This window comes from Canis lupus, chromosome 1 (genome assembly GCF_011100685.1).
Source record: "Canis lupus familiaris isolate Mischka breed German Shepherd chromosome 1, alternate assembly UU_Cfam_GSD_1.0, whole genome shotgun sequence".
NCBI classification, from domain to species: domain Eukaryota; kingdom Metazoa; phylum Chordata; class Mammalia; order Carnivora; family Canidae; genus Canis; species Canis lupus.
In genome coordinates, this window is record NC_049222.1 from 25,533,002 (window position 1) to 25,545,514 (window position 12,513).

General features: G+C 40.4%; 1 protein-coding gene across 1 annotated transcript in view; it reads right to left on the reverse strand.

The window, feature by feature from the left end:
• Window positions 1–2,030: 2,030 nt before the first annotated feature.
• Window positions 2,031–12,513, reverse strand: part of MOXD1 (monooxygenase DBH like 1) — a 95,535-nt gene continuing 85,052 nt past the window's right edge. Inside the window, exons 11-12 of the mRNA XM_038526031.1 lie at window positions 3,916–4,084; window positions 2,031–3,506 (exon numbers count right to left, since the gene is read on the reverse strand). Of these exons, the coding sequence (XP_038381959.1) occupies window positions 3,336–3,506; window positions 3,916–4,084 (340 nt within the window). The 3' untranslated portion in view covers window positions 2,031–3,335. The remainder of the gene's footprint in view (window positions 3,507–3,915; window positions 4,085–12,513) is intronic.

A 12,513-nucleotide genomic window follows, 5' to 3' on the forward strand; every position in this document is an offset into this window, starting at 1 on the left:
TTTCACAAAGTTCAATTTATTCAATTTGAAGGATTGACATTTATTCTGAATCCTTCTACTTTTTTAAGTGAGATGTTGGCAATAGATTTTAGTTGACTCAACTATGAGCTTCATCATCACAAGGCTAAATCTCCATCATGGCAGAGATAATACCTGCTTTTGTTCACAATTCTAAGGCCAACACTCCAAGGAAACTTTCAATAAAATTTGGGAAATAAATAGTATTCTGATTAGTGCTCTATTTGACAAAATGTATGGTTGGCCCTACATTGGTTTGATTGTTTCTAACTCAAAAATCTTGGAATCACTGAACTAGATAAAAGTCAGTTTTGCAAAAATGTATACATTGCAGCAGAAATAACTCTTCTATAGTGTTGTAAGGGGAGGCAACTACCCAATTAAGCATTATACTTCTAGCCCCTTTTGCATTCAGTGAGGCCATGTGGCTAATTTTAATTGACAGTGAATCTAGAAGTGACATATATCACTTCTAGATCAGGCTTCTCTCTATCAACAAGATGAATGCACAGGATCTAGGGATGATGGAATCACAGGATCTTGGGTACCTGAAACACTTTAAGAAGGATAGTCAGTTACCAAATGAATCACACATATTGAACTATTAAATAAACATGAAATAAACCTTTTTGTATTAAGAAGTAATATTTTTGGTATTTGTTGCAGAAGCTAGTATGATTATTCTTCAGATGCCCCAGGAGATTATTCCTCAATTTGCCACTTCTGACTAAAGATTGGCATATGCCCAATTTGGAGGTCCAGAACAAATAAAGGACTTGAAGAATCCAAGGAGTGAAGAAGGATCCCAAAAACAAAATCAAAAGAGGTCTTGGAGTTAGGAATAATTCAATTATATATATTTATTTTTTAATATAACTTACATATTATTTGTGTTTTTCCCTTGATTATAAACCTAATGTGTAGTAATGCCTATTTACTGAAGTAAATCTAAAAAATATGGCAACTTTGAAAAAACAAATAGCAAAACCCATTAATGGATGGAATAATTACAACCCAACTTCTCTTTTTGCCTCTCCAAAATGGTGGGCTACTCCCTAGAGGAGAAAGACCACTTGGATCATTGTACTGCAGGTAGATCCTTCATTATTTCATTCACATTTGTAACTTGCTATCCTGAAATAATTTCAAACTTAAAAAGAATAGATTTGGAAGTTCAAAAGTCTTAATAGGTTTGCTTCTGTGGATTGCATCTCTCTTTTCACTACTAGGACTCTCTTGATGCTGCCTGAGACTCCTTCAGAGAAAGTGATCATCCAAGATACCCTCACCTTCATCTGGCTTTGATGAAAATTGGCTTCATCACATATGTTTTTCCCACCCTTCTTGCATTAAGAATCAAAGCAGGGGCCATCTGACATGGCGACTCTGTCCTCCTTTGGGTCTCAGGCAATCCTGCTAGCCTCGGAAACAAGTCATACAATGTAACCAAGGGCAATAGTAAAAAGCCTGGGCTATTCAGGAAGATCTGCTCACTGTAAGAGAAACTAACTTATAAAATAATCAGAATCTTACCGAATTATCAACAGATAACCTATCCTAATTTCAAATAAAGAGTCAACGCCCCAAAATTATACATTCATGAGAATTCTTAAGAGAAAAATGTCAGCTTTACTCTTACTAACATCAACTGAAAATGTAGATTTCCCCCATCCACCAATGCAAGCTTCCAAAACCTGTGTATCCCTTTCTAGTCTGTATATTCACCTTCCTTACTAAGAACAATGAAAACAAATATATTATGACATAATTTCCAAAGGAAATAACTTTACTTTGACATCTCAAATCCAAACATTCTAAAGTAAAAATAAACACAAAATTTCAAATAGGGAGTGTTTGGGATTATTGTGTTGCTTATACAAATATCTGAATGGAAAACACAGAATTCGATATAGCACTTATGAAATAAAAACAAGTAAAGTTAACTATGAAATATGCTGCATAAATATTACAAACATTTCATTAAGGGGATAAATTCTAAGAACCAACCAGGAAACACTCCAAAATACAGTATTTATTTAAAAGATGATATAGTTTGTGTTGAAGACATTATTTGCGGGCTTCAAAATGGAATACAAAAATGCAACATTCTCAATCCATTTGACTGGACACATCAGTACGGAATTCCTTGCTTCTCTCAAGGAGTATACAAGATATCACACAAATATTTAATTTTATTTAGTTTATTAATATGATCCAAACAGACTTAGCTTAAGAAATGAGGACAGGACACACAATGATATTTGGCTGAGCTACAGAAAGGGAACCTAAGAAGTGACAAGATTTTCCATCGGTGACAATTTTACTAAGGAAAATTAGTTTATTAACTAATATAAAAATAAATCTACAATAGCAACTGACTCAAATTGAGCCAGGATGCGGCACATGTGACACCTAGTGGGGTCAGTGAAGTACTGCAGAGACCTCACACCCTCCCAGCCTGGCTCATACTCTGGGGCCTGTGACCTGGAACCTTGCAAAGGACCCCCCCCCCCCCCCCCCCCCCCCGCACAGCCCGGGTTTGCAGCCAGCTACATTTTCCCCTCAGCCTACAATCCATTATGTCCCATTTCTGGGTTTCCTTTAGTTCCTTTCCTTTTAGAGAGTGACAGAGCTCAAGAAAAACTCACCTGGTCAGCGCTGAGCAGGGAAGGAAAAGGAAAATGCTCTGAGATAGATAGGTCTGGGGTTGTTTGGGAGTATCATTAGGCTCAGAGGGACCAAGAAGCTAGAATGGGCATCACTGAAAAGTACTGAGGTAAGGGGCTCATCAGTTTTTCGCAGACAAGGGCAGAGCTGGATTACCGCTGAAGGACATAAGGACTATTGTCACACTTGGGAAGTCACACTCAAAGAACAATAAAGAAGAAGAAATGTGGAACAGAGAGTGTTTCTTGTACATTTTTCAGATGAAAGCATTTTAAGAAGCTAGAAGCCAAATCACAAACTAAAAAGTGAAATAACAATGAGTCTTTAAATAAAATGAAATATGGAAAGAAATAAAGAACTCTCGCCTCCACTTAACTTAGTCCAAATTTTAAAAAGAGGTTGTGTTAAGTCAGTCCAGCTTTGCATTATTGGCAATGGAAACATTTGATCAGACATATCTGAGCAAAAGAAGAGAACCCAATCAACATTTCTCAGGTAGACGGGGAAGGATGGACATCTCTCAGGTAGTGGGGAGGAAGGGAGTATGTGACAGGAAAGGTCTCCATGCTCCTCACGCTCACTCTTCATGCTCAAAGTGTCTGGCACTGGACACGTTTGGATCACAGGAAACATCGTCCCCAAGCACAGAATCATGACCATAAGCCTGTGCTGTGCAGCATGCTGCCCAACACCACGAAGCCCACGGGTAGCTCAAGAGCGCGATTTCTGTGTAGAGAAGAGGAAGAAGAGGCTCCACACACCAAAGGCTCTGTTTTATATGGTCTTTCCACATGTGGAGGTAATGCTGTCATCCCCTGAATCTGAAAACAAAAGGTTAAACAATGCCAGTGATTGAAGAACAGTCAGCCAGCCAGGGATTGGTGGGTGGGAGCCTTAGAGATTCAGAGGGAGGTGGAGGAGAGAACCACAGGCATCTTTGGGAACAAGAGATACAAACTTGGGTCTGTTGCTCTTTGAAGTTCCAACCCCACCATATCCCTGCTTCATTCTGGCCTCAGTTGGGCAGTCCATCTCCCTCTTCGTAGGGGGTGGAATCAGGAGTTTACATTCAACCCAAGCAGTATTGAACAACTAAATTACCAGACATATCAAAGACAACCGAAACACTAGATTTATGGATGTGTGTTTGTTCCTTAGATTTTACCCATTAGGGATTGGGCAAAATGTGACATCTGGTTTCTCCAAAGATTAAAACAAAATAGGGCTTACCGACCACTCTGCATTGTCTGTCTTGGAACATCTCACGTTCACAGGCAAGCTAAGGACGAGCTTGTTGAAGGAAAGACCTTCCTTTTTAGCCCATTTAAACTTGTTCATTGCATCCATGAAAGAAAGGTTTTTATACTGCTTGGGGCTCTTGATAATGAAGGGCCAGGTCCTGAATTTAGAATAACTACAATCAGTCATATTCAGAACAAAAGCATGACATGCTTCCACTACTTTTCAACATTCTAAAATAGACCTCATATTTGTCCATTTTTACACACATAGAAAAGCCAATGCAAAGGACTGATCGACTCATCAGCAAATGCCAGAAGAAATACATATACCAAATAAGGTGCCTTTGGAGAAAAAAAAGGAAATTCCTTATTTTAGTAGCAGATGGGTACTACTCTAGACATTTAATTTTGACTCAGAAAGCTTGCTCCAGCTTCATGATTCCTTGTTTGTTTGTTTGTTTGTTTGTTTTGGCTCTTGTTAACAATGGAGCTGGCACGCATTCAGTTCTGCAGAATGTAATGCTAATGGTGTATTAAAGAAATGTGTAGGTTTTTAAAAGCAGGGTAAGACATGGAAATTTCAGTTCCATAGAGTTGAAAACCCTGACCCCTGCTGGCTGCCCTGTTTTGACTTGCCTAAGGTGATAATAAATTTTAAAAATCTGAAACTGAACCAGTATTTTTCAAATTTTACTGAGAAAAAAAATACTCCGCAAAAGGTATACTCTTGCTTCCACTTGCTGCTCTAAAAAACACATTAATGTCCAAGAAAGAAAGAAAGTAGAAATCATAGAAGAATGACACAATCTGCTTGAAAAGATACTCTGGGTGATGTGTCATTAAACATAAGTTTTATGTTATTGATTGCTGAAAAAAAAAGGAAAAGTGTAAGTAAGTGTTGGCACACCACAAAGATTTACTTGAACTAATCCATGGTGTCTTGGAGATTATCATGGGTAACCAGCAGGCATTTGGCTCCTATAACATCCCAAGATGTTCCAGTGGTTTCAGTAATGAGCAACTAATTAATCTCCAGTTTAAGAATTTATACTTTTAATATTTGATCTTCACAATTTCTTTTTAAAAAATATTATTCAGGGAGGGGCAGGATGGCGAAAGAGTAGGGTCCCCAAGTCACCTGTCCCCACCAAATTACCTAGATAACCTTCAAATTATCCTGAAAATCTACGAATTCGGCCTGAGATTTAAAGAGAGAACAGCTGGAATGCTACAGTGAGGAGGGTTTGCCGCTTCTATCAAGGTAGGAAGACTGGAGGGGGGGGGGAGGAGAATTAAACTAACAAAAGGCCTCCAAGGGGGAGGGGCCCAGCGAGGAGCTGGGCTAAGGCCGGGGCGAGTGTCCCCAGGACAGGAGAGCCCCGTCCCGGAGAAGCAGGAGCTGCACCGACCTTCCCGGGCGGAAAGGGGCTCGCAGGGAGTTGAGGGCGGGGGTGCCCTCAGGCTCCCTGGAACACTAACAGACACCTGCGCCCCGGGAGAGTGCGCCGAGCTCCCTAAGGGCTACAGGCGTGCACGGCTGGACCGGGGAGCAGCTCGGAGGGGCTCAGGCGGCGGCTCCGCCGAGGGGGCTGCACTGCCGGGAGCATGAATCCAACAGCGCAGACCGGGAGTACAGGGCGCGGGGGACACAGCCCGGGATCCGGCCTACCCCCGGGACAGGCAGAGGCCGGGAGGGCCCAGGACAGCAAGGACGCTCCTGCCCCGAGCTGAGCAGATCAGCGGCCCCACCCCGGAGCCTCCAGGGCCTGCAAACCGAGAGCTCCGGAGTTACTGCGGGGGCTGACTCCAGGGCTCCAGAGCTGGCCCCGCCGCTGGGGTTGTTCTTCCTGGAGCCTCACGGGGTAAACAACCCCCACTGAGCCCTGCACCAGGCAGGGGGAGAGCAGCTCCCCCAAGTGCTAACACCTGAAAATCAGCACAACAGGCCCCTCCCCCAGAAGACCAACTAGACGGACAAGTTCCAGGGAAGTCAAGGAAGTCAAGGGACTTAAAGTATAAAGAATCAGAAGATACTCCCCCGTGGGTGGTTTGTTTTTTTTTGGTTTTTTTTTTTTTTTTTTTTTTTGCTTTTTGATTTGTTTGCTTCCCCCACCCTTTTTTCTTTCTTTCTTCTCTTTTTTCTTTTTTTTTTCTTTTTCTCTTTTCTTTCCTTCTTTCTCTCCTCTCTTTTTCTCCTTTTCCCAATACAACTTGTTTTTGGCCACTCTGCACTGAGCAAAATGACTAGAAGGAAAACCTCACCTCAAAAGAAAGAATCAGAAACAGTCCTCTCTCCCACAAAGTTACAAAATCTGGATTACAATTCAATGTCAGAAAGCCAATTCAGAAGCACTATTATACAGCTACTGGTGGCTCTAGAAAAAAGCATGAAGGACTCAAGAGACTTCATGACTGCAGAATTTAGATCCAATCAGGCAGAAATTAAAAATCAATTGAATGAGATGCAATCCAAACTAGAAGTCCTAAAGACAAGGGTTAACGAGGTGGAAGAACGAGTGAGTGACATAGAAGACAAGTTGATGGCAAAGAGGGAAACTGAGGAAAAAGACAAACAATTAAAAGACCATGAAGATAGATTAAGGGAAATAAACGACAGCCTGAGGAAGAAAAACCTACGTTTAATTGGGGTTCCCAAGTGTGCTGAAAGGGACAGAGGGCCAGAATATGTATTTGAACAAATCATAGCTGAAAACTTTCCTAATCTGGGAAAGGAAACAGGCATTCAAATCCAGGAAATAGAGAGATTCCCCCCCCCCCAAAATCAATAAAAACTGTTCAACACCTCGACATTTAATAGTTAAGCTAGCAAATTCCAAAGATAAAGAGAAAATCCTTAAAGCAGCAAGAGACAAGAAATCCCTGATCTTTATGGGGAGGAGTATTAGGGTAACAGCAGACCTCTCCACAGAGACCTGGCAGAGCTGGCAGGATATATTCAGGGTCCTAAATGAGAAAAACATACAACCAAGAATACTTTATCCAGCAAGGCTCTCATTCAAAATGGAAGGAGAGATAAAGAGCTTCCAAGACAGGCAGGAACTGAAAGAATATGTGACCTCCAAACCAGCTCTGCAAGAAATTTTAAGGGCGACTCTTAAAATTCCCCTTTAAGAAGAAGTCCAATGGAACAATCCACAAAAACAGAGACTGAATAGATATCATGATGACACTAAACTCATATCTTTCAATAGTAACTCTGAATGTGAACGGGCTTAATGACCCCATCAAAAGGCGCAGGGTTTCAGACTGGATAAAAAAGCAGGACCCATCTATTTGCTGTCTACAAGAGACTCATTTTAGACAGGAGGACACCTACAGCCTGAAAATTAAAGGTTGGAGAACCATTTACCATTCAAATGGTCCTCAAAAGAAAGCAGGGGTAGCCATCCTTATATCAGATAAACTAAAATTTACCCCGAAGACTGTAGTGAGAGATGAAGAGGGACACTATATCATACTTAAAGGATCTATCCAACAAGAGGACTTAACAATCCTCAATATATATGCCCCGAATATGGGAGCTGCCAGATATATCAATCATTTAATAATCAAAGTTAAGACATACTTAGATAATAATACACTTATACTTGGTGACTTCAATCTAGTGCTTTCTACACTCGATAGGTCTTCTAAGCACAACATCTCCAAAGAAACGAGCGCTTTAAATGATACACTGGACCAGATGGATTTCACAGATATCTACAGAACTTTACATCCAAACTCAACTGAATACACATTCTTCTCAAGTGCACATGGAACTTTCTCCAGAATAGACCACATACTGGGTCACAAATCGGGTCTGAATCGATACCAAAAGATTGGGATCGTCCCCTGCATATTCTCAGACCATAATGCCTTGAAATGAGAACTACATCACAACAAGAAGTTTGGAAGGACCTCAAACACATGGAGGTTAAGGACCATCCTGCTAAAAGATGAAAGGGTCAACTAGGAAATTAAGGAAGAATTAAAAAAGATTCATGGAAACTAATGAGAATGAAGATACAACCGTTCAGAATCTTTGGGATGCAGCAAAAGCAGTCCTGAGGGGGAAATACATCGCAATACAAGCATCCATTCAAAAACTGGAAAGAACTCAAATACAAAAGCTAACCTTACACATAAAGGAGCTAGAGAAAAAACAGCAAATAGATCCTACACCCAGCGGAAGAAGAGAGTTAATAAAGATTCGATCAGAACTCAACGAAATCGAGACCAGAACTGTGGAAGAGATCAACAAAACCAGGAGTTGGTTCTTCGAAAGAATTAATAAGATAGATAAACCATTAGCCACCCTTATTAAAAGAAGAGAGAGATGACTCAAATTAATAAAATCATGAATGAGAAAGGAGAGATCACTACGAACACCAAGGAAATACAAATGATTTTAAAAACATTATGAGCAGCTATACACCAATAAATTAGGCAATCTAGAAGATATGGACACATTTCTGGAAAGCCACAAACTACCAAAACTGGAACAGGAAGAAATAGAAAACCTGAACAGGCCAATAACCAGGGAAGAAATTGAAGCAGTCATCAAAAACCTCCCAAGACACAAAAGTCCAGGGCCAGATGGCTTCCCAGGGGAATTCTATCAAAAATTTAAACAAGAAACCATACCTATTCTCCTAAAGCTGTTTGGAAAGATAGAAAGAGATGGAGTACTTCCAAACTTGTTCTATGAGGCCAGCATCACCTTAATTCCAAAACCAGACAAAGACCCCACCAAAAAGGAGAATTATAGACCCATATCCCTGATGAACATGGATGCAAAAATTCTCAAGATACTAGCCAATAGGATCCAATAGTACATTAAGAAAATTATTTACCATGATCAAGTAGGATTTATTCATGGGACACAAGGCTGGTTCAATACTCATAAAACAATAAATGTGATTCACCATATCAGCAAGAGAAAAACCAAGAACCACATGATCCTCTCATTAGATGCAGAGAAAGCATTTGACAAAATACAGCATCCATTCCTGATCAAAACTCTTCAGAGTGTAGGGATAGAGGGAACATTCCTCAACATCTTAAAAGCCATCTATGAAAAGCCCACAGCAAATATCATTCTCAATGGGGAAGCACTGGGAGCCTTTCCCCTAAGATCAGGAACAAGACAGGGATGTCCACTCTCACCACTGCTACTCAGCATAGTACTGGAAGTCCTAGCCTCAGCAATCAGACAACAAAAAGAAATAAAAAGCATTCAAATTAGAAAACAAGATGTCAAACTCTCCCTCTTTGCCGATGACATGATACTCTACATAGAAAACCCAAAAGCCTCCACCCCAAGAGTGCTAGAACTCATACAGCAATTCAGCAGTGTGGCAGGATACAAAATCAATCCCAGAAATCAGTGGCATTTCTATACACTAACAATGAGACTGGAAAAAAAGAGAAATTAAGGAGTCAATCCCATTTATAATTGCACCCAAAAGCATAAGATAACTAGGAATAAATCTAACCAAAGAGGTAAACGATCTATACCCTAAAAACTATAGAACACTTCTGAGAGAAATTGAGGAAGACACAAAGAGATGGAAAAATATTCCATGCTCATGGATTGGCAGAATTAATATTGTGAAAATGTCAATGTTACCCAGGACAATTTACACGTTTAATGCAATCCCTATCAAAATACCATGGACTTTCTTCAGAGAGTTAGAACAAATTATTTTAAAATTTGTGTGGAATCAGAAAAGACCTCGAATAGCCAAGGGAATTTTAAAAAAAGAAAACCATATCTGGGGGCATCACAATGCCAGATTTCAGGTTGTACTACAAAGCTGTGGTCATCAAGACAGCTGGTACTGGCACAAAAACAGACACATAGATCAATGGAACAGAATAGAGAACCCAGAAGTGGACCCTGAACTTTATGGTCAACTAATATTCGATAAAGGAGGAAAGACTATCCATTGGAAGAAAGACAGTCTCTTCAATAAATGGTGCTGGGAAAATTGGACATCCACATGCAGAAGAATGAAACTAGACCACTCTCTTTCACCATACACAAAGATAAACTCAAAATGGATGAAAGATCTAAATGTGAGACAAGATTCCATCAAAATCCTAGAGGAGAACACAGGCAACACCCTTTTTGAACTTGGCCACAGTAACTTCTTGCAAGATACATCCTCGAAGGCAAAAGAAACAAAAGCAAAAATGAACTATTGGGATTTCATCAAGATAAGAAGTTTTTGCACAGCAAAGGACACAGTCAACAAAACTAAAAGACAACCTACAGAATGGGAGAAGATATTTGCAAATGACGAGTCAGATAAAGGGCTAGTTTCCAAGATCTATAAAGAACTTATTAAACTCAACAGCAAAGAAACAAACAATCCAATCATGAAATGGGCAAAAGACATGAAGAGAAATCTCACAGAGGAAGACATAGACATGGCCAACATGCACATGAGAAAATGCTCTGCATCACTTGCCATCAGGGAAATACAAATCAAAACCACAATGAGATACCACCTCACACCAGTGAGAATGGGGAAATTTAACAAGGCAGGAAACCACAAATATTGGAGAGGATGTGGAGAAAAGGGAACCCTCCTACACTGTTGGTGGGAATGTGAACTGGTGCAGCCACTCTGGAAAACTGTGTGGAGGTTCCTCAAAGAGTTAAAAATAGATCTGCCCTACAACCCAGCAATTGCACTGTTGGGGATTTACCCCAAAGATACAGATACAATGAAACGCCAGGACACCTGCACCCCAATGTTTATAGCAGCAATGGCCACGATAGCCAAACTGTGGAAGGAGCCTCGGTGTCCATCGAAAGATGAATGGATAAAGAAGATGTGGTTTATGTACACAAGGGAATATTACTCAGCCCTAAGAAACGAAAAATACCCACCATTTGCTCCGATGTGGATGGAACTGGAGGGTATTATGCTGAGTGAAGTAAGTCAATCGGAGAAGGACAAACATTATATGTTCTCATTTATTTGGGGAATATAAATAATAGTGAAAGGAATAGAAGGGAAGGGAGAAGAAATGGGTAGGAAATATCAGAAAGGGAGACAGAACATAAAGACTCCTAACTCTGGGAAAAGAACTAGGGGTGGGTGGAAGGGGAGGAGGGCGGGGGTTGGGGGTGAATGGGTGACGGGCACTGAGGGGGGCACTTGACGGGATGAGCACTGGATGTTATTCTGTATGTTGGCAAATTGAACACCAATAAAAATAAATTTTTTATTAAAAAAAAGAAAAAATATTTATTCATTTATTTGAGGAAGAGAGAAAGTGTGTGCACAAGTGGGGGTAGTGGCAGAAAAGTGGAGGCAGAGGAAGATGCAGACTCCTCACTGAGCAGAGACCCAAACACAGGGCATGATCCCACGACCCTGAGATCATGACCTGAGTCAAAACCAAGAGTCGGATGCTCAACCAATTTAGCCACAGAGGCACCCCCACAAGTTCTTCATTTATTTATGCCTTTAATTGCTCTCTTACACACACAAGCTAGTTAGGCACATTGAATATTAGCTTTTAAAGTAAATTAGCCCTTCTTCATTGATCTTTTAGGATTATGAAAATAAATTTTTAATGCATAAACTAAAATTATTGCCCCCTTACTCCAATAAGTGAAACGATGAGTACAACAATGGATAATATACGAGGATCTCTAGATTCCTCATTTCTAACTTCCCTTTTCCTTGAATTAAAGACAACATACCTTTGTTGCATTTTAAATGCATTATTTTGCACAAAGATCGTAAAGTTAAAAGTTCTAAAGAAAGAGCAGTCAGCATCATACAACCCTAAACATATCTAGCAATGACCTAAAAATCTATAAAATTCTAAAATTAAACATTCTGAGCTGTGTGAGTGGCTCAGTCAGTTGGGCAACTGCCTTTGGCTCAGGTCATGATCCCGGGGTCCTGGGATCCAACCTCACAACCGGCTCCCTGCTCAGTGGGGGACCTGCTTCTCCCCTTGCCCCTCACACCCCACTCGTGTTTCTCTCTCTCTTTAATAAATAAATAACATCTTTTTAAAAAAATTTAAATAAAATTAAACATTCAATGAAACCTTGTAGAGATGCAATCCAGAATTAGTATAAAATAAAAACTTGATAGGAGCCTAATACATTTACACATAGTGTCTATTTATCCATTTATTTGTGAGAGGTGGGGTGGGGAGGAAGAGAGAGAGAGAGAATCTGAACCAGACTCCACAATGAGTGCAGAGCCCAAAGGTGTCGGGTGGGGGTGGGGGTGGGGTCAATCCCACAACAGTGAGTCTGTGACCTGGGCCAAAACCAAGAGTCCACAGGCTCAACTGACTGAGCCACCCAAGCACCCCTACTATGTCCTTTTAAATACACGGAAGGCAAAAGCTAGATTTTATTAAAAATAAAATCTTTTAAAATCACATATTAAAAATAAAATTTGCTTTTTAATGAGATAAGGTGTCCTTCTTGATAAGAAGAAAATCCATTTCCTAACCAGTGAGAAATGCTGGAACAAAATCATAACCTGTAATCCCCGTAACACCACCAGGTGGCACTGGAATCCCTATTAAAGAGCCAAGGGGGGAGTGG